This window comes from Stenella coeruleoalba, assembly GCF_951394435.1.
Source record: "Stenella coeruleoalba genome assembly, chromosome: 10".
Lineage (NCBI taxonomy): Eukaryota > Metazoa > Chordata > Mammalia > Artiodactyla > Delphinidae > Stenella > Stenella coeruleoalba.
In genome coordinates this window covers 56753267-56780031 of record NC_137156.1, presented here as the reverse complement: position 1 = coordinate 56780031, position 26765 = coordinate 56753267, and the positions used below count along the sequence as shown (strand labels likewise).

At 44.2% G+C, this 26765-nt stretch overlaps 1 protein-coding gene across 3 annotated transcripts in view; it reads right to left on the bottom strand.

Annotated features, from left to right (window-relative positions):
* Positions 1-26765, bottom strand: part of ITGA9 (integrin subunit alpha 9) — a 353362-nt gene that overhangs the window by 131003 nt on the left and 195594 nt on the right. For all 3 annotated transcript variants that reach the window (XM_079933602.1, XM_079933603.1, XM_079933604.1), the window contains one exon: positions 2530-2680. In XM_079933602.1, coding sequence (XP_079789728.1) covers positions 2530-2680 — 151 coding nt within the window. The remainder of the gene's footprint in view (positions 1-2529; positions 2681-26765) is intronic.

Here is a 26765-nt window from a genome sequence, read left to right as displayed (position 1 = left end):
TTTGCAGTTGTGGTTGTAGTCACAGGAAGGGAATTTTTTTTCTCTATTATTCCTTCTCCTGCTACACTGAGGTCCATCTCACCCATCTGCTTTTCTAGCCAGTCCTGCCTCTGCAGCAGCTACATGATATAATGTCTCTGTGCCCTGCCACCTTTACTGGACTAATGCCCACCACATCCTGAAGAGCCCGATACCCTGTCAACTTTCTGCCAAATTGAAACCTAGTGTCCCCTGTGCCAAAGGTTTTAAAGGTTGCTGGGACTCAATGCCAAAGAGATAAAAATGTGCTCTCATTGGCCCCATGATCAGTTACAGTAGCTAGTGACACACCTGTGTCCTTCTCACATGCGTTGTCCTTGACTGACCAGAGTCCCCTTGTCCAGGATGTCAGGGAGGCTACTCACCACCACCCCCAGTGGTCAATGATGATGACAGGGTGGAAATGGTGCTCCCCTTCCACTTCAAGGGGGGACAGTTCTGCTGAGTGATTTATGCTCTAGGGCATTCCCCCACCTCTTTCCACCCCACAACCCAGACCAAGGCTGGATTTTACACCCTTACTCAGCCCTTTCTGCCCCAACCTGCTTCCCTCACTTCTTTTCTCCTGAGAACATTCCTCCAATAAATCAGGTGCACCTGGATCACATGCAGTAAGGAGAGAATGGGAAAATGTATGTAAAACCTGTGGTGTATAACACATGGTCAATAAATGCTACTTCCCATTACCCAAATAATTATGATTAAGGATATAACCATTTGCTCATACTAATCTCTGTAGAAGATATTCATCATAATATTATTTAAAAGAGAATAAAATTGGAAATAATCTAAATATCCAATAGTAGGAATTCATAGGCAATCCATACTATATCCTATGATAGAATATTATACAGTCTCCAAGCCAAAAAGAAAAACATGGTGAAGGGAAGTAAAGCAAGATGCAGGAGGCTACTTAGTTTATAAATTATACCACCAAATCCTAGGTACTAACAGAGTGGGGCAAGCTCTGAGCTTCCTAGCAGGCAACAGAAACAACGAAGCTCAGCTGGTTATAAGGATGACTGTGTCCACAGATATGAACAAGCCAAAATGCTCTGGAAAAGCACAGCTATTCCTAATTCTGAGACAAAGAGGAAGTTCTCCCATGGGTCCTGAGTGACAGGAATACATTCAATGTGATGACCCAGTCACCAGTCACACCCTCTTAGTTACCATAAAGGTGAGTTCCACAGGTCTGGTCCCTGAGTGAACCCCCCTCCCCCCATCCACCCTCTTATGCCCCACAAGAAGACCCATCACAGACATGACATTCTGTAAAAGAGATTCGGTGCACAGCCAGGTAATAGAACCCTGAAGATTCTTGGCTCCCTCTGGACTGGGCTTAAAATCAGGGACAATTTTGAGGGTGTAGAAGTGGCTGGAAAGCATGCCCTTCTTGCATTCAATGCCTCTGTGGTCTCCCCTACCCTGTAGCTCCAGAAGCTACAGAGCATCAGAGATTCTAACATGACTGCTTGGGATGTTCTTGAAGTGCCTTTCAGGATGTCTCCATATGCCCCAGCTGCCCCCTAAGCCAGGCAGGGTTGGCACAGTCCTGTCCAAACAACTGAGCCTAGCAGGACCTGTGCCTGGACAGAGGCTGCCCACCGCCCGAAGGCACACCAAGCGCTCACCTGTGGGCAGGGCCAAGGTTTCCCTTGGAAAGTGATTCCGGCTCCATTTTTACACAGACATCAAGGTGCTGCAGTTCAAATCTGTGAACACTTTGAAAAGCTGCAAAACTTCCCATCGGAACAGCTGCCCACAGTCAGACAACCATCAGGTAGAAGTCGGTCTATCCGAGTCCACTCATTCCTCCTGCCACCTACGTTTGAGACCCATTACACTTTCTTCCCCAAAGTGGTTCACTGAGGGGGATTATGGGACTAGAGAGAATCCCAGCTCCTTTTTCCTTTCTGAGTCATGCTATTTAAACGTCAATCGTGCAAATAAATTAAATCGCTCTTTAAAACTCACTCAATTCATGGAAATAATTTAATTTCCTCAATTCACTAAAATATCTCAGGACTAAATCAATATGCCAAAGCAGAGGCAGATGTTCATGATCCTCGAATGGAAAACATCAAGGGCACCATTGGTGATAACGTGCATGATAAGCAGCGATCTGTTCTCATTTCTTATCTGGTTTTTCACAACAACTACTGACCTACAGTGGGAATATTCTAGAACATGCGTGTGCCGGAGATGATGACTGTATCATCTCAGAGAAGGGGCCAGACATAAAACTGTGCAGAGAGGGTTTCACAAGAGAGAAGGGATGGGAAACTGTGTGAGATATGGATACGGCTCTGATGCATCGTGGGCATTTACGGTTTCTTTGGCTTTTACCAACGATGCTTTCTAAGTTCAGGAGGAAAAAATTATAATTCCAAGCGATCCTCCACATAAAGGAATAACCTCTGCAGAATCACTGCATATTCCAAGGTACGATGAAAGTCAGCAAATGCACTAGATGTGGGTCCTTCTTACCTTCTGCCACATGTTGATGAAGAAGAGTTCCCGGGAAACATTGAAGGACACGTTGGCATCATAGGCATCGTCCCCGAGGTTGGAGATGGAGATGTTTAGGGAGATATTCTTCACAGCCCCCATAGCTAGATACGGGGTTCTGTCATCAACACTGCAAGGAAATATGAACAGCAATAAGTGTTCTGAAGCTTTCACTGATATAACATGAGGCTTCAGGGGATAGCTGAGAGTGGGGGCGGAAACTCTACTGGGATCAGAACTACAAGTCCCAGGAAGTCCAGTAACTAGCCATGCGTCCCGGGGCACTCAGTCAGCCCCCATGGGCCTCAGCTTCGTCATCTAAGCATGGGGAGTTCTATGGTCCTGCGTTGCCTAACTCACTAAGCTGTCCTGTGGCTCATGTGAAATCTAGTGCATCCAACTTGGAAAATTATAAGACATTTAATAACCTATACATGGAATTTGGTCATACAGTAATTTATTCAAATATTTCTGAGCACCTACTACATGCCAATCACTACTCTATGTGCTAGAGAAAGCAGTGAACAAAAGAGAGCTCTTGCTTTCCTGTAGCTTCAAGGAGACAAAAAACACATACATAAAGAAGCAAACATACAGGTCAGATTGTGATAAGAGCAACGGAGAAAACTTACAAAAGGTAAGAAGGATAGAGGACACCAGATTTGGAGGGAGAGTAGGGTGCAATTTTAAATAGGCCGATCAGGGAAGCTTCACTGATGAGGTGACCTCTCAGTAGAAATTGGAAGAAAGAAAGAGAGCAAGATACCCAGATATCTGAGAACTAGCAAAGGAAAAGTTGTGTCTGGTGTATTCAAGGGCAGCAAGGAGACCCGTGTGGCTGGAGAGGAGTAAGGGGCAGAGTGGGAGGAAATGGGCTTCAAGGTGAAGGGAGTAGGGGTGGGCAGACCACGCATTGTGGGCCATCCCTAGGCCCATGGTTTGCCTCTGAGACAGGAGCTCCTGCAGGCCTCTGAGCAGGGCATGGTGTGACCTGACTTCAATGGTTAAAGGCTCACTGGATGTGATGTGAACTGTCTGGAGTGAGTGGTTGGTGGGGGGGAAGGAGAGAGCTTGGTTTGAAGGTACTTGTAATAATTCAGGTGTAAGAAGATGGCAGCCCAGACCACAATGTAGAAGCTGAGGTCATATTCTGGATGTCTCAAAGGTTGTGCCAACAGATTTTGCTTATGGATTGGATGAAGGGAAGAGGGGTCACTTATTGAGATGGGAAAGACCATGGGTATAGAAGGTCAGCAGAGAAAATCCAAATGCCTATTGGATTTTCAAGAAGAGATGCTGAGATGGTTGGATGTAAGGGTCTAGAGTGGAAGGAGGGGTCAGGGTTGGAGGTATGCATTTGGGTGGACTAGAAATGATCACTAGGGAATGCATGTAACTAGAGAAGGGGGTCTCATGTTTAGGAGCTAAAGATGACAAGGAGCCAGCAAAGGAGACTGAAAAAGAGTGGCTAAGGAGATGGGAGGAAAACCAAGAGAGACAGTCTCCAAGCAGCCACATGCTTCAAGAAAGGAGTAATCGGTTTCGTCAAAATGTGGTAATCTAACATGAGGAATTAGAACTGGCCACTGGAATTAGCCATCTGGAGGCCATTGGTGATCTTGATAAGAACTGCTGAAGTGCAGTGACAGGGATGATCGGAGTTGGTCTGAGAGAGGTAGGAGGAGAAGAAATGGAAACAATAAGCACAGCTGACTCTTTGGAGAAATTTTTCTATAAAGGAAATTTTTCTATAAAGCTGACTCTTTGGAGGAATTTTTCTATAAAGGAAAGCAGAGAAATAAGATTGACAGCTGGTGGGGGAAGTGGGCTCAAGGGAATTGTTTTTTTCTTTTCAGATGGGAATTATCATGGCATATTTACATGATCACAGGAAGGATCTACTAGACAGGGGACAATTAATAAAGACATGACAGGGCACAGCTGCTGGATGGCCTGGTGAACAAACGGAGGGGCAGGCCTCAGCTGGTACGAAGTGAGAAAGTGGAGCGCATGGCCCAGATGCATCAGTAGAAGGGTGGCAGGAACAAATGAAAGTTCCCCTGTGATTGCTTCCACTTTGCAGTGAAATAGAAGCAGCGTCAAAGACTGGGAAGGGAGAAGGGGAGAGGGGAATATTTGAAGGGTGAGGAGATGGAGCGAAATGGCAGCCCAGGAGAGCAGGGGAGTGAATGGACCATCAACGGCATGAGGATGATGGTGGTGAGGATGATGACAAGGATGAAGATGCACGTGAGGCTGATGATTATTAGAGAATGTGAGTTTTGGACAAAATAAATTCACATTGGAGGCCGATCTTTGACTGGCCAGCCAGTTAGTGGCAGATGTCATCAAGCATATGAGGGTTTGAGTAACGGACAGTTCTTACTTTTGGCCACTCAGCATCCTGACACGTTTTTGTTTGGGGGGAATCTCAAGAGAGGTGGAAGAACTATCAGCAGAAAAGGGGCATACCCTCCCTCTGCCCTTCTCTTGGTCATTCAAGTGTGGGCACTTAACTAAGTGCAGTCACGTGATCTAAGGGTGGTCAAGTGGCCTCAGTGTGGGGGGTGGATGCTGCCAACTGGGGCCACGAATTTTGAGGGCTGCCCAATGACACCAGGGCCCTCTGAGATCATCTGAGGTGGTTGCAGAGGAGTTGACAGCCCAGGGTTGGCATCCTGGGCTAAGCCTTGCCTCTCCCTCCTGCCTAGGCTCTGAACCAACCCATATCCTTCCAATAAATTCCTTTTCCACTTAAATTAACAAGCACATGTTTATTGTTGTTTGCAACCATTAATACAGCATGAAAGAGAAGAGAACTCTCCAAAATCTCAGTAGGCTATAAAACTTTGAAATATGCATTTTTTGGGGGGAGGGGATCATCATTACCCATCCATGAAGAGAGGACCTCACTTTCCTGCATGCCTGGCACGTCAACAAGAATAACGTGCAATGAGAGATCTGATGGCCTTGGTTTTGGAAGCAAGAGCTCTGAGGATCCAAACAAGATGTGAAAAATTAACTTGGAGAAAAGTTTCAAATTCTTGAATGGCCTCCAGTAAATGAAGACCCTGACCTCAACCTATTATTGTGGCAATTATTTATTATTGTTGGCCATTTTCATTTTAAACAATTGATGGGTTATTTCTGTCCTCCTGTTTGCTTTTTTAAGATTAAAGAAGTAATTCTCAGGCCTTGAAGAGTTATGAGAGAGCATTAGCCTTGCGTTATCTCAAGAAGGATTTGCCTAAGCACCCACAAGTAGCCTCAGAAAGTATCCATAGTTTCCAAATGAAATATTAAGCAGAGAGACAAGACAGAAAAGCCCAGGACCATGGGGCAGGGGCTGCCTGCTCACTCCAGTTTTGTCATTCATGTGATCAGCCTCCTTCCCTTGTGTGTAAACGGCAAGGGATCAGGCCAGGGATGTCTAATCTTCTGCCAGCCCCTAAAGCCTCTGTCACTTAATCAGGCAGCAAGGTCATTCCCAGGTTTTCAAAGTCAAGTAAGGCAAACATGGCTCTATGATTAAGGGAAGCCAGGGACCTCCCAGGGCTGAAAGCAAACTCAGACGTTTTAACAAAAGAAGGCTCAAAGCTGTTTTCACTCTTTCTTCACATCTGAAAGTCCACGTACAAAACAGTAGATCTCTGCTTCCAAAGCTATTCTTAGAAATGCAATGCAATGTAGTTTGCCTGGTGCTGGGTACTTGCAAACAAGTTGTCCTGAAACCTTCAACAGCATGACAGCATGAAAAGTTCCTGATGTCAGCTGTATTTTTACAGATGAGGAAATCGAGATGCAGGGAGATAAGGTGGTCAAGTTGCTGAGCTTAGAACTCAGTGCCTCCTGTGCCTTCAAAGCCCGTCCCTCTCCACCGTTGCCTGCGTTCTCCAGCCCCTCACCTGTCACACCCTTAGGATGCCCTTTCTGGTCTCCCGTCTGGGTGAAATAAATCTCCCTATTATGAGCTTCTTCAGCCGCAGGGCTCCACCAGCCCTTCATGGCATTTCCCAAGGTTGTCATGACATATTTGTGTGGCTGTTTGATTAAGGATGATCTCTCTCCCCACTAGGATCTAGGCACCAGGGGGCAGGGACTTCTGTCTGGTTTTGCTCATCATTGAACCCTCAGGGATAGAATGGTGCCTGGCACACAGTAGGTGCTCAACAAACCCTTGCTGAATGAATGAATGGCATGCATGACCTCCCCACAACAGATCATGAGTTCAATCTTTACATTTACAGGTGAAGATGCCGAGCCCCCCACAGGGGAGTCCACTCTGATCAAGGTCACCAGGCCATGGAGGTGCTATGCTGGAGCTGGTGCCAAACTTCCTTCATCATGAAGGCTGTCTGAGCTACAACTCTTATATAATCTCCAGCTCAGCCAGGAAGGGCTTTGGCAAGAAATGTCATTTAATGACATCTGAAAAAAAACAGGATTCCGTGAAGACCAACGTCTCGGACGGGACTGCTAAAAGAGTAAAACAATGAGGCACAGTGTTTTTGTGCTAAACATTCCACGGGTGCTTTCTGATTTACTGAAGAACAATCTTTCTAATTTTCAAGGCATTTTAGTCTCTGAGAAATTTTCCCATTAATTCTAATTTGATTCTGCAGTCTCTTAAGTGGGTCAGATTTCTATGTACACCAATGACTCTGGTGTACTTTTATATGAAAGGCATGATTAGTCACTAACATAAGGTACAAACTGTACAGTTTCTATAAAGTTTATCTTACAGCACACATACAGCCTGCTGAAACATCTTGCTCATGTTTTATCAAAAATAATAAATATAACTGTTCTAATACATCTTACAGCAGCTGTTTGTGAACATGCTGGGTTTATATTGAAGTTTAGTGCCAATTCATTCAATACTCCAAATGTCAGATGCTGCTACGGGCATCTTAGTGGTCGTGTGGTACCTGAGGATCACTGTAGAAACTGTACTTTGACCTCACTCATTACTGTACATTAAAAACACATACCATTCAAAGTTCCTTATTGGGTAAATGCAATACATTTCCATACCAAATCATCCTATGCTGAACCATTAAAGGTCACTAAAGCAAATTCTTTTCTACCATCACAGAAACAGTTTTATGCAGATAATTCTTTGGTGAAGATACTAAGGAAAGAAACTAAAGCAGCTAAATTGGTGTTTAATAATTTTCTATTAGATCATTTTAGACCTTCCTTAAGTCTTAAAGATATAAACAATGACCTTATTTAAATAACTTGTGGTTATAATCTATCTTTTATAGAATATAATACTTTTATTTTCTTTTGCTGCTAGTTTAAATTTAGCCTTAGTAAAGGATGCTAAGACAGGGGTTAAGTCAAGCACATTCTAGTCAACTGTATTTGAGTTCACAAAACTTCCTGTTATACTGTCATTAAGACTGACATTATATTTATGAACCACAACTATATTTGATAATGACAACTAGGGTAATACTACAGGGCAGCCAAATCCACCTACTCTTTCCTTTCCTGCCTTCCTCCTTCCATCCTCCCTCCCTTCCTCTTTCTAATCATTTATCCATCCATCACTTTTTAAAACTACCTTCTCAATTTAGGCACCAAGGATACAGGTTCCAGCCCTCAAGGAATTCACAGTCTAGTGGAGGAAACAAACATGTGCGACATAAGTTAATGTCAATATGTGCTACCTGCCGACCCTTAGGGATAAGCAAACATCCTTATGAGACCCTTACGAGACCCTGTATGCGATGAGAGGACAAAGAAGGGATTCTGCAGGGACAGTGGGGTTAGGGGAGGGCCATCGGGGATATTACGCAAAGTATTATCAAGGAAGTGAACCATGAATCCTACAATTAATGGAATGATAGCCCTGTCAACAAAAATTTGGCTAAGACCGATTGTCCACACCCACATCCACACACACTGGTTTCTCCATTCATGGAAATCATATTAAAAAGGACACTGTGAAGCAGAACATGTTCTCCCATAGGAGAAATGTCAAAATCGGGGGCCACATTCCTGAGTAAGGATTCAGCATCCAACAAATCACAGATATCCTCAACAATGTGCCATAAAAGCAGTGACATAAATTATAGCCACTGTAATTTAAAATCATAAACAATTCCTAGTCTTAAAAATGAGCAGACATCATAAAATCAGAAACGGAACTTGACAGCTGGATGGGGACTCATTTGAGTCATCATTTTGCAGATAAAGGCCAGAATTAACCACTTCCCTGAGGCCACACAGAAGATAGTGGCAGAGCCAGGCAGCCCTCCTAACTCCTGGGCCAGCGATTCTCCCTGTGTGGCATTGCTCCTAAAGTACATAAAAATACAACTAAACGGTATAAAAGTTACATAACACTTATTCGGGTATAGGATGAGAAATGAAATCGTAGTTGCCTTCTTACCATTTAGAATATTTAGAATACTGGGTGCTGTCATCTCTTTACAAAAGCTATTGTGAGTGCTTATTTTTCCTCTTGACAATTTTCCTTGAAATTGGTGGAGGCATTCAGGATGACTCCAGATGCCTTCAGCAGCTATGTTGGACAATCTCCCTCTTGGCACTTTGTTGACAACTATCATAGCTTTTCAACTTTTAGTGCTTAAAATTACAAACATGAAAAAACCCACATAAAACCACAGTTGTTCATCGGATGTCTTCCTATGAGGAATATGAGCACAAGGCACCAAATAAATTATTATGTGAAGGAGATGCACCATGAAGCTGATAAGACAAGTCACGCCAAAAGAACAGGTGCAGTATAAGAGGCAAGAGAAATCCAGAGCAAAGAAAACACTGTAGACTGATGTTGCTGTAAGAAGTTCCCTGAGAGATGTAGAAAATGAGCAAATTTTAAAGGATGAGGAGCAAATGGGGGGACAGACAAATAGGAAGGACATTCCAGGCAGAGAAAAAAGTAAACAAAAGATAAAGGGATGGAAGTGACTCAGAAATAACATGGAAAGAGGCAGGAAAAGGACATTCTTAGCAATAAGATGGGTAGGACAATACTGATAGAATGTGTAGGCTGTGTCCAGATTCCCATGGACCTTGAATGTCAGAGTGCTGAGTTTATCCTCTAGGCCAGTAAACTTAACAGTTATCTTGAGTCACCAATGCCAGGTGTGTTGCAAATAATTTGTTACTAAATAACAAGGCACCAAAGTGAAGGTATTGCAAAACGTAGTAGGCTATGTATGGGTGGTTCTGCTCCTGTCCCTGGGCGTCTTATCTCTACAGCCTCCAAGGCTGCAATTCCATCTGCCAGCATCCCCATCTTTTGCCGGAGGACCTTTTGCTACAGGCCAGCTAAATGCCTAAGAATTAAGCCCCTGACATTCCCTGTAGCAGCCCTCAAACAATGACTGATGAGAATTGGTGTATAATTACCCCAGCTCTCTCATCTACTAAGTGAGACAACATAGTATGTTCTAGACCTGTGCTGTCAGATATGGTAGCCACTGGTCACATGTGCCTTTTGAGCACTGGAAATGCGGCAGGTCTGAATTAGTGTAAAATACACACCAGATTTCGAGGACTTAGTGCAATAAAACAAAAAAGGATTTAAAAATCTCAATCAGGGCTTCCCTGGTGGCGCAGTGGTTGAGAGTCCGCCTGCCGATGCAGGGGACACGGGTTCGTGCCCTGGTCCGGGAAGATCCCACATGCTGCGGAGCGGCTAGGCCCGTGAGCCACGGCCGCTGAGCCTGTGCGTCTGGAGCCTGTGCTCTGCAACGGGAGAGGCCACAACAGTGAGAAGCCCGCGTACCGCAAAAAAAAAAAAGAAAAAAACTCAATCACTGCTTTAGTATTAATTACATGTTTAAATGATTTTTGATACACTAAATAAAATTTGTCGCACCAGTTCCACTTTAATTTTTCAATGTGGCTACCAGAAAGTTTAAAAAGTTTAAAGCCTATTGGTCAGCACTGTTCTAGATTCTCAGCAAATTCTATGTATTGTACTTTTAACATATAATATGGTTGTCTGTAATTAAGTTTCAATGGCACAGATTTGCTCATGTTACTTGCAAAATAGAGGTCTAGGGAAAATAAACTGGGGTAAAAATAAAATTGAGTATTTAAAGACATAAAATTGATAATATTTAGCTCCTGAAACTCACTTGCTTATAAAATGCTGTAATGAATATTGTAAAAATTAAAAAAAAAGGTGTCCCACATATGTACTTTTCTGCCCCAGAAGATAATTTTGACTTTTACCAAAATGTGATGCCCCAAGTTGTACACTGGGCAGGGGAACCTCATTGGTTACATGTGATGTGGTGCAAAAAGGAGGTAAACCACACAGATCTAGGCCATAAGGAATGTCCTGAGTTGTCGCATCTATGCAATGAAGGAAGAATTTATGTGCCAACTCCAGTCACTGGTTGAGGGATGATGTGGGAAAGGGAGAGCATCTATTCCCAGCACCTCTGGCCTGCTACCTGACTGCTATCCGGTGGGTAGAGTAGGCAGAGAGATGCAGTTCTGGGAGCCGGACGCCAGGCCAGCACATAAGGGTAAAGGGATTTGACAGTGTTGACAGTGCCTGTGGTGGGGCCCTATGCCAGCTTTATGACCTGGTGAATAAGGCCTGTTTCTGGCAGGTCAGATCAGCTAATCCTGTTATCTCTGACCATCTGAAAGGGGCTCCAGGCCTTCGAGAAACCCCACTCCACCCCTTGTGATCCACATCCTGTTCACTTTCCTTCTCATGCCACCGTCACAAGGATCCACCTCAGGTGCCATAGTCTCCGTTTCTTCCCATGGTTCCAGGAAACATAGGTATGGGTGACTGAACACACCCCTAACCCAGGGCTGACCGCCAGTGGGTTGCACCAGGGGCACTGTTCTGGTTGTCTATGCCTGGTGACTGCTTCTAAAAGGTAGGTATGCCTGCTGTGCAGGTTGTTAACTATTTTTAATATTGTCCCTGCCCTAAACCAGTGCACCTTAAGGTAAGTCACATAGCACACCACCCTTGCTGAATCTGAGGAGTATATATTTCTGAGCTTCCCCAGTGCAATTCACTTTGGGGAGAATGACTAGGGACCAATTAGAGAAGACACAAATGGCAGCAAGCACAAATTTCTGAACCCATTTTTGCAGGGCAGGCACTCTATAAGGGGCTGTCCTTGGCTTCGCAACCCAGGAGGGCAGCTGTCAATACCTCCAAGGCGCAAGTGTTGACACCACTTTGTCCTAGAATGTCATTACAGTGATTGGTCTTCAGCCTCTGTTCACCTCTACAGGATGAGAGTTTTTACAGTCAAGCCTACTGCTGCATCTGAGAGTTGCTTCAAAGCCCCTGAGATTCTTCATTACAGAAGCACTTGCATTCAAAGAGCCAGACTGGAGGCCTCACCTCTGTGACACAGGCAACTCCTTAGCAATCTATACAAAACTGTATAAACCCATTCTCAAAATCCCAACATTTTTATGTCTCCAAAGGAAAAAGCTGCCAACATCAGCCTTTAGAGGTAAGAAGCCACTGGGAATGCCTTCACCATATTCTGTACACATAGAATATTATGAAGGCTAAGCCATGTCCTGGGGAGTAAATGATAAAAACATCTCCGAGTCAGACGTGGAGTGATACACACAGTTTTATAAGATCAAAGTTTAGAGACTCATGGTCTTTTAAAGCTGAAAAGGACTTCAGAATTGATTATAGAGCAATCTCCTCCCTATTTTGCAATGACATTGAGTACCAAGTGATATAAGTGACTTAGGAACTTATTGGGTAATTAGTGGTAGTACCAGTTTACCTAATGGAAGTGCCAGGATTCAAACACACTGTATCAGTCAGGGTGCAGCTAGCAAAACAGAGTCCATGCCAGGTAGTTCATTGGAAGAGATTAAAACGGGGAACTAGGAACAAAGGTGCCAGAAAAGCCAAAAGAGAAAACAAGGGGAGATGAGGAAAACCAGAGATTAGAAGTAACTATTATCCATGAAGCTGGAGGGACTGAGGGGGGAGGTTGTGACCAGAGCTGGGACTGCCAAGAAGAGGCTGAGACCACAGAGGGGATGTAGTTATTACCAGAGATGCTGCATGAAGTGGGTGAGGTTGGGAGAAATACCTTGACCCTTCTTCTCCCTCCCTTCAGCCTCTCAACGGTGCTCTCATTGGCCAAACTTAACAGGAAGTCTGTTGGCAAAGGAGCCTGGGAAATGTAGTTTTTCAGAGTCAGGCTCCTATGAACAGAGCAAAGAAAGGTGGGGAACAGATAAATGCGCTATGTTTTTAGATTCTTAGTCCCTTACTCTCAGCTTGCAATAAGTTAGGGAAGCCATCCTTTCCCCAATTTTCATGCGATGGAACTCTGGACAAGGAAACCTTGAGTTCCAGCAAGGGACTACAAAGGATTCAGTCCCCACGGAATGTTCCAGTGTAAGCTCCAAAGTTCCTCCTTCCTACAGGGATGGGAATTGTTTTTGTATTGCTGGCTCATTTTAGTTAGTTTTACTTTGTTAGTTAGTTACTTTAATAGTTTTACTGCCTATTCTTATAGAACTCACTGAAACATCAAAGTATATAGAATCCAAATACCAATTTTCACTGCCATGAAAAGTCATTAAAGTTTCCTGATTTTGAAGGTTCTAGCTATTATGGCAAACATTTAGGAATTTATTTTATTAACTAAGACCACCAAAAAAGATATCACTTTTTTTTTTGGTAAAAACATATTTTTTGGTCAAAAGAATCACCAAGAAATGCCCAAAAAAGATATTGTACCTAAAATGTACACTTTTAAGAAATCAAATCTAATCTTGTTTTATATTTTAATATACTCTAGAATGGTAGGAGCTGTTACTTTTGCCCAACTATTCATCTTGTCCTGTGGTTATCGTACAGCTGGCCCCACAAAAGCCCAGGCCAGGGGAAACTTCCTGTGGTTTACAGCCTCACCCCACAATCATCTGATCTAACCCATTTGATGATCCTCATACCGACCAGCTCAGGATCCCCTTATTTTATAACCTGCAACCTATTCTGCTTTGTTCAAAACTCAGTGCCACGTCAGGGACCCACCTGCTTCTCAGGTGTGCCCAACGCACATAGCTCTGTCAGCACTCAGCTTCTCCTCCTGACTGGTTTCCCTGGATACACACCCCAGTCACCTGGCTGGGCTGCAGCTGAATCCCTGGGTCACTTACACAGGTTGTCCCAGACTCCCACCACCATCTATCTGGGCATTTGTCTACTTGCAAATACACTTAAAAAAAATCTAAACAGCAACAATCTACATTAATTAATTTCTGCTTTTGTTTTAAATCTATAATTTTAAGGAGCTTTAGTATTCATATTGTTTATATCCTCAAAAACTGCATAAACCAATAATACTCTGTTAAACAGAATATGCTATCTGTACGGGTGTAGGTTTCAACCTCCTCCAACAGTGGGCTATTATACATAGAGTTTGAGATGTGCTTCACATCTTGCCATGCTTTATAAATCCCTTCTAATCATGCAAAACAGACCCACATGGCTATTAACTCCAGACAGAGATCACGGGGCACCTCTGTAAGGCATGTCAACTAAAGTTTACAGAGGGTCAGGGAAATGATTCCTGGGAGCGAATTTCTGCTTTGAAAACCACTTATGTGAAATCAGAAATACCTCTATCTCCCTCACACGTAGCCCCTTTGGATGGTTTTATGCTCATAAAGTAAGAGAAAAGTATTTACTAAGGTGATCTGAACTAAAATAGTGGTTTCCTTAGTAACATTCAGATCGTTCATGTAAATATGTGTTACTTAAAAAAAAAAAATGTCTATATATCCTCACTGATTTTGCTAGCATCAATGTGGCCCCAGCTCTGGCTCATTTAATAACTCATTTAGTTATAGAATCAGTATTTGCTTCAAAGGCTACCTTCTTTCTAACAAGGCAGACATGAGAAGCCCGAGGGCCCTCCCTGCCCCTCCAAGAAGTTTAGGCTCCCTCCTCCTGCCCCATCTGCTTAACTGTGAAAAGAACTGCTGGTTTCCAGCGAACAGAGGAATTCAAATCCTCATCAGCCTCGACTTGAGGAGTAGTTTCCGGAATCACTAAATCTTACAACATCTGGAACAAATCAGGTTCACCAACTATAACAACTGGATTAAAGACAAAGAGTACTTTGGGGGGCAGAGGAATTCCCCAAATTTGCGGGCTGCCCAGAGGTCTGATGCCATGACGGGGATGGTGTGCAGCAATGGATGACCTGACCAGCAGCGGCCCAGTGCCACCCTGCACCACACACACCGCCCGTTAAACTCAGCCAACATGCATTTAAAATGCAAGAAGTGAACCTGCACTTCATGACGCAGGCCAGACAACTCAAGAGAGCCCAAGTCGGCAGGGCCACTGTGGTCCCTCCACAAATAACTCTGTCATGGCCATCATTTTTCCCTGTTTCTAGCTCAAGAACCAAATGGGGAATGTAAATGGTCACAGACAATAAAGCGTATTGAAATTACAAGCCTCCCTGATTTGGAAACTTCTTCCTGTGAGGTGAGCAGTCATAGGGGCCAGAGGAAAGTGGCTCTTCCCACCTGGGTCCCCAAAGGTAGAAACAAGAATAGACACTCCAGATGCAGCACTTCAAACAACCACATATGTGCCCATTTGTGCACAAAGTGGCTACCACATTCACCACGATACCCAGTTTCTCTGCTTTGGGCCTGAAGCGTTGGTTTTCTTGAGCTCATCAAAGCTGTGATAGACAGTTACCCGTGTCTTTAACAAACCCAAACAAGGAATGAATGTTTATTTCATCACCAGTGTATCATAGATGCTGGGAGCTACAGGGTCCGGGAACTACTTCCTCCAGCGGCTTCTAGGTTTGACCCCACGTTAAAAAAAGAGAAAAATGTGTAATAATATGACACAGGCCTTATAATAAAGTCTCAGTTCTGGATATTATAATAAAAATCTTTTGTCTATTCCGGTAAGCAGAGCAAAAGGTTTGTTTCTCCAACATGTATCTTTTCCCCAAATCAGGGAAAACTTCTAGAACAGGGGTTTTTAACCTGTTTTTGTCACCAGATACTCTTGGAAGTCTAGTGAAGTGAATGGACCCCTTTTCAAAATGTTTTTAAATGCATAAAATGAAAAATAGAGTTATAAAAAACCCAGCTATACAGTGATAATTATGTTTAAAAATATGTGGTTTATGAATATGGGTTTTTAAAATAACATTGAATAATAAGGTTTGGCGGTAGATCACATAGCTACCATAACTTTGAAGTAGAGATGAATGTGAATGATATTTTGAAATATGTGCAACATTGTAACTTGATGTGAAAATATCAGTGATTTCTATGTGTGACAGTCACAGGTCCTGCTAATGTTACTCTGTTTCGTCGTCTACGTTGACAATTGACTACGATGCTAAATTTTACTTTGAAGTTAGTGAAAATAAAGCTGTGATTGTTTTCCTATCTAAATTCACAGACCCCATGAATTCAAAGTGCAGACCACCAAGAGGATATGAACCCATATCCTCAGGTTAGGAACCTGTGTCCTATGGCAAGTGAGAGGGAGGGACTAACTCAGTGCTGATGAGTCACCAATGATGATGAGAGGCCAGGTAAAGGGAGGGATGGACAGCATGCTTAGCCTCCGACATCAGGAGGAAAAGGAAGATGTGCATTTCTGAAAGGTGTAGAATAAGAGATTTGTAACTGCTGTTGGTTTCCTTCATCTCAATCCTACTCTTCCAGGTCTAACCATGAGCCATCTTTAAAATCGACGAACCTGGGGAAGCTGGACAGAGAGGTGCGTAAATGAGAATTTTCTCCTTCTTGGCTCAGGAGGTTAAATGAATCGTGTTCTTCCACACAAAGAACAATTTTCTTCCAGAAAAAAAATATGAAAACTTGGGATTTCCCTGGTGGTGCAGTGGTTAAGAATCTGCCTGCCAATGCAGGGGACGCGGGTTCGATCCCTGGTCTGGGAAGATCCCACATGCCGTGGAGCAACTAAGCTCCTGTGCCACAACCACTGAGCCTGTGCTCTAGAGCCTGTGAGCCACAACTACTGAGCGCGTGTGCCACAACTACTGAAGCCCACATGCCTAGAGCCCGTGCTCAACAAGAGAAGCCACCGCAATGAGAAGCCTGCACACTGCAACGAGAAGAGTAGCCCCCGCTCGCCTCAACTAGAGAAAGCCCACGTGCAGCAATGAAGACCCAACGCAGCCATAAATAAATAAATTTTAAAATATATGAAAACTTAAAAAATGTCTTTTTTTTCCCTTGAAGAAACACAATTGTGGACTGAAACAATGGCATTCACCTCCTGTTCAAATCTCATTATCACAGTAAACATTCTCAAAAAAGAGCCAGCGCTCCTGGCCAGGAAGGCTGCTCACTTCACCTGAGCAGCACGTGACTTTTATGCCCTGAGGACTGTATCTGCTCTGGCTCCCACAGGGAGGACATTTTGCAATGAAAGCTGTATCTCACAGGGGGCCCCTCTCCTCTTATCCCTGCGTCTGGATAGTCCTCTTTAAAAACAAAGTCCTGGGGGAAGAAGCAACCAGAAGTATTCCTAAAAGACACAAAGTCCCACTCACCCCCTGAAGGGACCTCCTACTCATCACTCCACAGTCCTGGTTTTTAAAAATCCAAAAACCCTCCAATTCCAAGAGGGCAGATAAAAGCCCACTGGCAACTGTTTTCCCCCACTCATATCTGATAAATACGTTGAATTTGGTTTCCTTTTGAAACTCACGGTTCTGAAAAAGATTCAGACTTCCTGGCCAGGAGATCTGAGAAGGAACAGATTGTGAGGTGTGAGCTCTCCAGCATCTCAGGTGGGGTTCCCTGGCAGCAAGGAAGGATTCGGGTGGTTGTGAGGGATGCCACGGGAAGCAGGACTGGAGTGGGGAAGAGTCTATGCAAGTAAGACCAAGGTGGTCTTGGGTACAGTCTAGCCTTGGCCTGATTCACAGGGGGCTCTGGAGCACAAAACACAGCATAGAGTTACTGGCACTTGAGGCAAGAGGCTGGCTTTTTGTACCTTAAATCAGCAGTCATTGGAGAGGGCTGCCCAGGATGGGTGTAACCTCTCAGGCAAGGCGACTTCCATGAGGCAAGGGCCCTTCTCAAGATAAGAGGAAGGGCAGCTGTGAGCCTTGGCAGGGGACACTTAATGGCAGCTGGGAACGGGGCACCTGTACCATAAAATGATCTGGGCGCGGCACCAACAGCCTCCACCCAGCCTCATCATTTTTGGATCAAGATCACCTGGAATGGAGTCAGGGAGGAAGCCTCATAAAATCTAGAAGTTCTTTACCTAGTACCTTCCCTCTCATGGCAATTGCAATGAGGTGATTTTTGGGCAGCTCATGTTCTACCTAAGCCTGTCACCTTGGCCCTGGGAGGAGGGGCAGTGACCTCTGGGGAGAAAGCCAAAGTGGTCTTTGGTTTTCCACCTACCAAGAGAAGCAGGGCCACTTTCTGATTTGCCTGAGGTTATATCAGGTGGCTGTAAACAAATTTGGGAGAGATGCTAATAAGAGGGCATGTCCAAGAAAAATATGTTTGGGGGAAGATTTACTTCAGAAAACAAAACAACTGTGCATCTTTGGAATTTGGCTTTTCTTCCAGTAAGTCTGCCCCAGGATGGGTGCGTCTAGCATTTGTGGCAAGAGACCAACACCACAGTCACACAGAATAAACTGCAAAAATCTTAGCAAAAAAAAACAAAACAAAAAAACCCCAACAGCATGTGGCTCCGTTTGCTCTTGATCTGAGAGAAGTAAAGGATCCATTTGCTACATTCTTTTGGTAAATCCTTTTCTTAGGTTGAATGTCCAGTGAGAAGGAAAACGATAGCCATATCATTTTGGCCCTGCTGGAAAGATGCTTACGCATAAAACCTCTGATGGTTGGATCTATTTGGAAGCCAAGGAAAATATTAGCAAATACTATTTTCTTAGGTACACCTGTGAGGTAGATCCAGCCTTCCTGGGTGGCTGGGGAGGGAGCTGTGAGCATGGTCCCAGCCTCTTCTATGGTTGCCATGGTTACCCCTCAGCTCTGTCTTCAAGGCTCCTCTACAGATTCCCCATCCTCTTACCATCCAGATGGAAAATCTTGGTTAGTGTCTGCTCAGCAGGGGGAGGGCTGTCCCTGATACCCAATATTCATTGGGATGGATCTCTGCTGCTCATGTGTGGTAGGGCCTCACACCAAGGCTGGTCCACCCTTTAGAAAACTACAAATCAGATCCTCCTAGAGATAGGAAGGTATTCCCCAAAGTCATTCCAACTAGTTAGCAGCGCGTCAGAGTGGGAGCAAGAAACAGGCTATTTAAAGACAGAGGCCACAGGTCTAATGGCTAGAACACTGGACTTGGCCTCAGGAACCTCCCAGCAGGTTTTCTTTCCTGCCACTGCTACTGAGCTTTCTTTCTGACCTCAGAAAAGTGACTCAAATCCCTGCCTATCAGCTTCTTGTTCTGCATCTGAAATGCTATGCTATCCATGAGAACCACCAACCATGAAGAAGCTTCGAGCTGGGCTTCTTTCCACCCCGCCTGAGTTACTGTGTAGGACAGTGGAGTCGCTGTCTGTGCTCCTCCTGGGGCTGGGCTGGAGCCAGGGCTGCAAAGCAGCACAGCTGCTTGGCCCAGCTCCACCCAGGTCCCTCCTGGGATGATGGAGCGGGCAGAGGCCTGATCCTCTCTGCCTGAGATGTGCCGTGGACACTTCCCTCACCTGCCATTGCTGCTATCCTCAGGAAAACAGGAACAAAGCTCCCAGCCCTGTACCTGGCTCATGGGTTTTTACTACAGCCAAATGCCCTTCAGCAGGTGGGTGATACACAGTGCCGCTCGGGAGAGAAGGGGAAACAGAGTAAGTTGCAGACACATGCAAGAGGAAATCAAGTTACCACAGTAATGGAGAATGTTAGGGGTTTGGAAATGCGGAAAGAAAGCATTCCCCACAAGTTAGTGGAAAGAAGCCTGGGTGTCAAAAGGTAGTATGACACTTCTGCTGGAAATTCCAGAATGAATGCATCAACTGAGATTCTTTGAGAAAGTGGGTGTAGAAGACGTCGTCCACGCCCTTGCCACCCGCCTCAGACTGTTTCAAATGATCTTGCTGACTTCCAGCTGCCAGTGTCTGAATCTCTGTAGCTAAGGACCTTTCTTCAGAACCAGACCCGGCTGCTGTCTGTCACAGGCTGGAAGGGCACACCCAAACCCAGAGTAGTGCTCAACCAATGACTCTCCATAGCTGGTGTACAAGCACCCCAGCCCCTTCACCCCTCAGAGGCAATAATTTTGAGCTGTGTGCTTCCCACCATTCCCTAGTGTTTCCCTGCAGGATGAAGATCCAGAATCCCCTGCAGGATGAAGATCCAGAATCCCCTGCAGCAGCGGGGTATGATGGGCTGATTGGTAGCCTTTCTCTATTCACATCCTTTGTCTTATGACACATAGCTCCTCCCAGCGGTAAGCACAGTTTATTTCCCCATCCCTTGAATCTCGCTGGCCCTGTGACTTTGCTTTGGCTAACAGAATGTGGCAAAAAGTGAAAACAGACCAGTTCTATAACAGGTCTCATGAGGCCTTGTGCACTGTGTTCTAGATTTTGGACCCCCAACAGAGACACCTAGCCAACGTGAAGTTGGCTGCAGGTCCATGAAGGAGCCCAGGAGACCAGAAGACCCAAACAGATGAGCCACAGAATCTGGAGCTGAATAAATGGTGGGTTTTCTGAGGCATGAAGTTTGGGGTGATTTGTTACATAGCAATAACTAACTGATACACAGGTGTATGGTGCACCCTATTGGCAGGCTTCCCTGTAAACTTCTTTACTCCTCTACCTTTGTTCCCTGCACTCTCAAATTTACTCTCAAATCCTTGTCTCAAGGTATGCTTTGGAGAGGACTCAAACTCAGACAGGGGGGGCCTCTTCCCTTGTGCTTCCGGGGAACTCCCTCATGTTCCCATGATTATAGTGACCACAGTGAATTATAATTACTGTTTTCATGTGTGTTTCCCCTTCTAGACCAAGAGCATCTTGTGCAGTAGTTTGTCCCTATTTGTTTTCACCAAGCCTAGTACATCCATGGCAACTGCTCCATCGATATTTGCCATATAAATGAATACACCAGCAGTGTATCACTTCTTGTCAGTTGAGTAGAAGTATTCTGGAAAAGTAGTGCACTCTTCAATACCTCTTCCAGTGTGTGAATGGCTCTTTGTTTGCCTTACTCTGTTGGTCACCTTCCCAGGGGGTTACATCTCGCCCTCCGCCTAGGTAACTCCAACAGAAGGACCACGCACACACCCATTCATCCTTGATGTGGTCCTGAAATGTGAGGGAGACACCTACTGCCTCCCTAGGGAACCCCCATCAGAGCAAGGGAGAGAGGAGAGTGAGGATGAGGAATCCTACTCTCATTCAAAAGGTTCTATTCATTGGAGCATTTCACCTTTCTTTCAAGAACATACGTTTGAAAAAAACCATTCCTATTTCCAGAGATTCCAGAAACAGCCACTACAAAAGCCAGCTGCTCCCGATCAACAAACTTCTGCACTTTTTTGTCCCAGATTTTAGAAAGACAGTGGAGGAAAAAAAATAAATAATGAATCACATGGCTAATATTCTGGTAAGGGCAAAAGTTTTCCAAGATTCTGATCAGCTCCCACTCATCTTCCTTCATAAAATAATAATAATAATAGTGATGATATTACATTTGAGGAAACTGCTGACATAGCAGCCACAAGCTCACGGTCAAATCTGAGGCCCTCCAAGGAGAAAAAAATCCAGCCTACATGTATTAAGAATATCCTGACTCGATGCTTGGACCACCATTTTGGCCCAGCAGGACTGGTGTCTGTGGTCTCCAGTGAGAAAAGCTTTTGAACAGCACCTCACATGTCAGACAGCACAGGGGAAGCATGACTGGGGGTGGATGGGAGGCATCTTTGAGGATGGATTTTTTTTCTACCCATCCACCTCCTTTCTGTGAGGCTTTTCACACAGAGGAGGACTTTTCCCCCAGCTCCCCAGCCTTGGTCCTTCTGGTCCAGAGCCAGCCTCAGCAACTGAAGCCAGTGTACTGGAAGAGAGCAGGATGCAGAACTGGACACTCCCAGCTTTAATCCCCACCCCCAGCCCCGACCACCATGAGCCCTTGAGCAAGTCACCTGTCTCCCTAAGCCTCTGCGTCCTCCACACTATAAAGAGTGTAATAATACTTACTTCTTAGTGTCACTGACCAGATTAAATGAAATAATACTAGCTCTCATCTACTGAGTGCTTACTATAAGCCAAGCTTTTGGAAGCACTTAAACATGTTTTAATTCGTTAAGTACTCAAAACAACTTTAATAATGTGTTGCTATTATTTCTCCCATTTTACAGAAGAGGAAACAGAGGCACAGAGGTGTGAAGCAACTTGCCCGAGGCTGTGCAGTTGTGCAAACACTACAGTGGACTCTAGCACCTATAGTCCTAGTATAGGGTACCTAGTACATGATGGAAACTCAATAAACAGGGGTCTCTTCCCCTTCATAAAAGAAGACAACTTTACTTCTACCCTCTGCTATGCAGTTGATGATTTTGGTCACTGTACCATTTTTAGGAAGGTGAACAATTTGTTTCAAACTCTAAATGGCGCTCTGGGTATAGTGAAGGCTGGTTTTTCATGGATGGAGCCACCCATCTCCCAGCCAAGTGTTTTAGGAAATGCACTTGATCCCCCACCCACACCACAAAAATAGCCTTACTAAGGCTACAACCAGAAGACCATTATATGTGGCCACTAGATGGTTCTTCCAACTTCATATATATTCTTACTGTGCCTTTTTACCTCCTTTAAGTGTTCTTTCATTATTGGAGTTGGCTAGCCAGAAGGCACTGAAATTTCCACTGGTCTCCTGTAGGATGCATCAAAGAAAAAATTTTTTTAACTTAACTGCCATAGTGTTTATTTCTCTTTTCTTTATCTTAATCACATGTGATATATTCTTAGGTACTGTGAGTAGTCAGACAGATGAAACAAAACATAGTCGCATCATTTTACAAATGGAATTTTCAGTCCTGTTTAAAGAAACTAAACAGCTTCATCCCTATTCCTGGACATTTTGGAAATGGTGTGTTTTGGAACGAGGCTCAAGACCATTAAAGACTGTAGACTTTTAATTGCAGAGTTGGTTGTTTTAAGAGACAACAGGCCTGCCAGAATTCATGCTCTCTGGAGAGAAAAATAAAAACATCTGTGAGTCCCAGTCACAGACAGCATTTCCTGGCTTGATCCCTGGCCACTTGAGGTGACCCAATCACTCCCAGATATCTTTCTCTCTGTTTTCTCAAGACAAAGAATCCTCAGTCTATGGGTACTTTGGCTGCTTCCCACCACAACACCTTGTACTGTGCTGTCTACCCTGTTGTTGGAGGGACTTTTCTCTGTTACCCCTTGGCTTCAACCTTATAGTACAGTGGATGACAGCCAACAGGAGAGCTAGGCTCTAAACACAGCACGAAAGGCAAAAATTCTGTCCAAATTGTCCTTTTGAAGCCCTTGGGGAGGCACCACGGTGGAGATCAACACAATATCTCTCATAAGCCCAACCCTACCCAAGGTGCTCCTGCACTGAGACCAACAGCAGCCACTCCATGGACCTGAGCGAGGGATGCAGGAACTGAGATGCTAGAGAGAGTAACTGACTCAAAACTCAAGCTGGACCGTACTTTCACTCAGTGGAATACAGAACCCAATGACCCACACCATCTAAATCTCAATCCCCACCCCCACTCCTCTCCCCCTACCCCTTCAGTGTGCCTACCTGCAATTTTATTAGGTAAAATCCATTCATGCTACAATCCTGCTATACCTCCACTGGCTTCAGGATGAAACCCAAACTCATAGGTGTGTCACAATATAGTGTTTCTCTCTCTCTCTCTCCCTCTCTCTCTCTCTCTCTCTCTCTCTCTCTCTCATCTCTTACTGTGTTCTCCTGGCCTGTGTTCAGTATTTTGGCCATAAACATCTTTGCCACAAGCATTTTTGCAGCAAATATTTTTGCCACATAACTAATTGACCATAAGGCAATTTTGCCATAAAAGATAAAAGAACTGGTTGATTTATACTACATAAATCTAGGCACTCATAACACTCTACACAGTGACAAGGAGACAGGCAGTCTTAAAGCACTGGATGAAAGCAGCTACATGTGTCGACTTGATTGTAAACATGGTGATAAAACTTACTGGAAGTATGAAATAAGAGAGAGTAAAGCCAGATTGCATACTCTACTAGAAAATAATAACATAGCAGTTTGCAAATCCTTCAGATATTTGAAGGTGGAGAGTTGAACACACATTTCCGATGAACTTTGGAACATCTATCAATGAACATGTGACAAGATGCCAGGAACACACAACAGTGTAGAGGCTTTCACAACACAAAGCTCAGTTACAAATGTGCATCTCAGTATTTGGAAACTGATCCCTCTCTTAATGGAGGAAGAAATCTTAGCAAAAAAGAAAAAGTGCGATGCTGAACGGGAAAACAAATCACATTTTAAATGTATTCAAATATTTTGCATTTTGCAATAAAGTCTTTTAATCTTCGTTATTCATTTTTCATGTTCCATTATGTCCTGTTTAATGATGCTCTTTTATTTTTTATCTTTTACAGGAGAATTGCCTTATAGCCAATTAGTTACATGGTGAAAATGCCTGCAGCAAAAAGTCTTGTGGCAAAGATGTTTACAGCAGAGAAGCTCATGGCAAAAATACCTCCAGACCGACTCCTTTACTCCAGATGCCTGCAGATCTGCATGGGTATCCTGCCCTCCACGCCTCTGTGCCTCTGCTCACATTTTCCCTCTGCCCCGAATGTCTGGATGCATTGCCTTTAATTCCTCCTCTTGGAAGCTGTTCCAGGGCCCCATGATGACCCATCTACCTCTCTTCCAGCACTGACCAGGCACTGACAGCACCCAGCTGTCCTCTCCCACCACACCAGGCATCCTGGGAGAGCGGGGCCCACATTTCTTCCCTGACTTGAACAATAAAGAAATGTACATCCCATCCCTGGCAGTAAGGAATCAAGAAAGTTACACAATAACCAAAACAGCTCACTCCTGGTTCAAGCTACCAAGCCTTCCTTTGTCAACCAAATTCAGATCTTGGCTTCCATGAGCAGTTTACTGACTGTGCCTTCTCTCTCTGTGTGCCTGGCTCTGTGCAAAGATCTGGGGAAATTCAAAGTAATGTAAACCCTGGGCTTGGTTTTGTATCTCTACTTAGCCAATTACCAGTTAATGTTTCTCTGATGGCTCCCTTGGGGACATTTATGGGCCCAAGAGTATAATGAAGGTTTGTTTAATGGTGGATTCAGCCAAAAGGCTATTTTGAGAGACCAAGGGGCCTCCTGGGAAATAACTCATCCTAGGGAGATGCTCAGAGCTTTGGTCCAAGGACATTACTTCGGAGATTTGGAAAATCTCCTCCCGCAATCTCTAGGTCTCATGTCTGAGTTGTAGGAAGATGGAATTGCAAGAAAGGCTGAAATAGTCCTGAAAATTATAAGGCACCAGGAAAGCGACACAGAGACCCTGTTCTTTATGTGGTATAATAGATGGCATTATGGTTCCAATTTTCACCCCTCCCTAAATTTGCCTCCTTTGCTGTATGACTGCAGTTCTCCTCGCTAAAAGGGCACAGAACAATAGTTCCCAGTCCCTTGACTTTGAGACTGGTTATATGACTTGCTGTGACCAGTGGAATAAAGCTGAAGTAAGAATGCACCAGCTCTGAACCTAGGCCTTGAGAGTTATCGCGTGTTTCTGCTTGCCCTCTTGCACCGGTGCCATGCTATGAGAAGAATACACCTAGGCTAGGACACTGGTTCCAGCAGGACTGTGAAAGACACATGAAGCAGAGCTGAACTGGGTCACCTGAGCCTAGTTGAGAACCACCTACCCTCTGTTGAACCCCAGATGCATAAGCAAGTCAACCAAGATCCAGTTGAATCCAGCCTGGACCAGCCAACTCTCAGCTGACCTGCAGTTCCCGGAGAATAAACAATTGCTGGTTTAAGCCACTGAGTTTTGGCTAGTTTGTTATACAGCATTTTCTTGTGGTTCTAGCTAGCTGATACATACCGGAGTCTGGGGCCTGGCCACCACACCAGTTGTTCCCATATTATTGATTACTGGGCCCAGAGAACAGACCTGGCTCCGACCAACAGTCCTGAAAGGCCAGGGTAAGGCAGTGGAGGCAGCTTTAGGGAAAAGATGCCTTACTGACCATGAGCCTCGGGTTTTATATTTTAACATATGAAGAGCACAATGCAATACAGATGGATTTGACCGTCCACTAATGGGCAGCAAGAACATTAGGACTCTTCTAATATTTAACCTTAGAGCAAGTGAACATTTTCCCAACACATGAAGTTTTCTACAATCCAAAATACAGTCTGCCTCAAGATAAAACAAATCCACATATTTTTGTTTCATGTTACTTTTCCCCTAAAACACTTTTTGGAAGACCTTTCTAAAACTAAAAGTCATGATCTGATAACTTATGAACCTTCTTTAGAATTGGTTTCTCTCATAATCCCAGGAGGACCTTCTGACTAATGTTAAAACAATTCCAATACCCACTTATCAGTTTGAAATACTTTTCTAAGCTTGGCACAACATGTGCTACTTTAATCTACTACACTAAGTCCTAAGTAAAAGTAATGCTAATTAATATTTAAGAGGTTTGGAAGAGTATCTGTGTGTATGCGGAGGGGCGGATGGGGGGCAGTTACGTCACCTTTCCCCCGATAAATGTAAACAAAAGAAAAAGAATCTTATGGGATATGGGGATATATGTATACATATAGCTGATTCACTTTGTTATACAGCAGAAACTAACACACCATTGTAAAGCAATTATACTCCAATACAGATATTAAAGAAAAAAGAATTCTTACTATTACTTTCCTTTGATGAATAACAGGTTATTTATCAACAGAAGTAAAGACGTCCTAGTGTAGTTACTGGTTCGTGATGGGATATTTCTTTCATTCCACCCAAACTTAACTCTCACAGTTAAGACACACAATATGGCATTTTAGAGGATACCTATCAACACTGATGACTGTTTTTGAGAAATGGTAATAAATAGCATGGAGGCTAAAACAATCTCTCAGAAGGAATTGTCTCGAAAGGAACCCATTCCCTGAAACGTGGTTAAATGACTCAGGACCAGC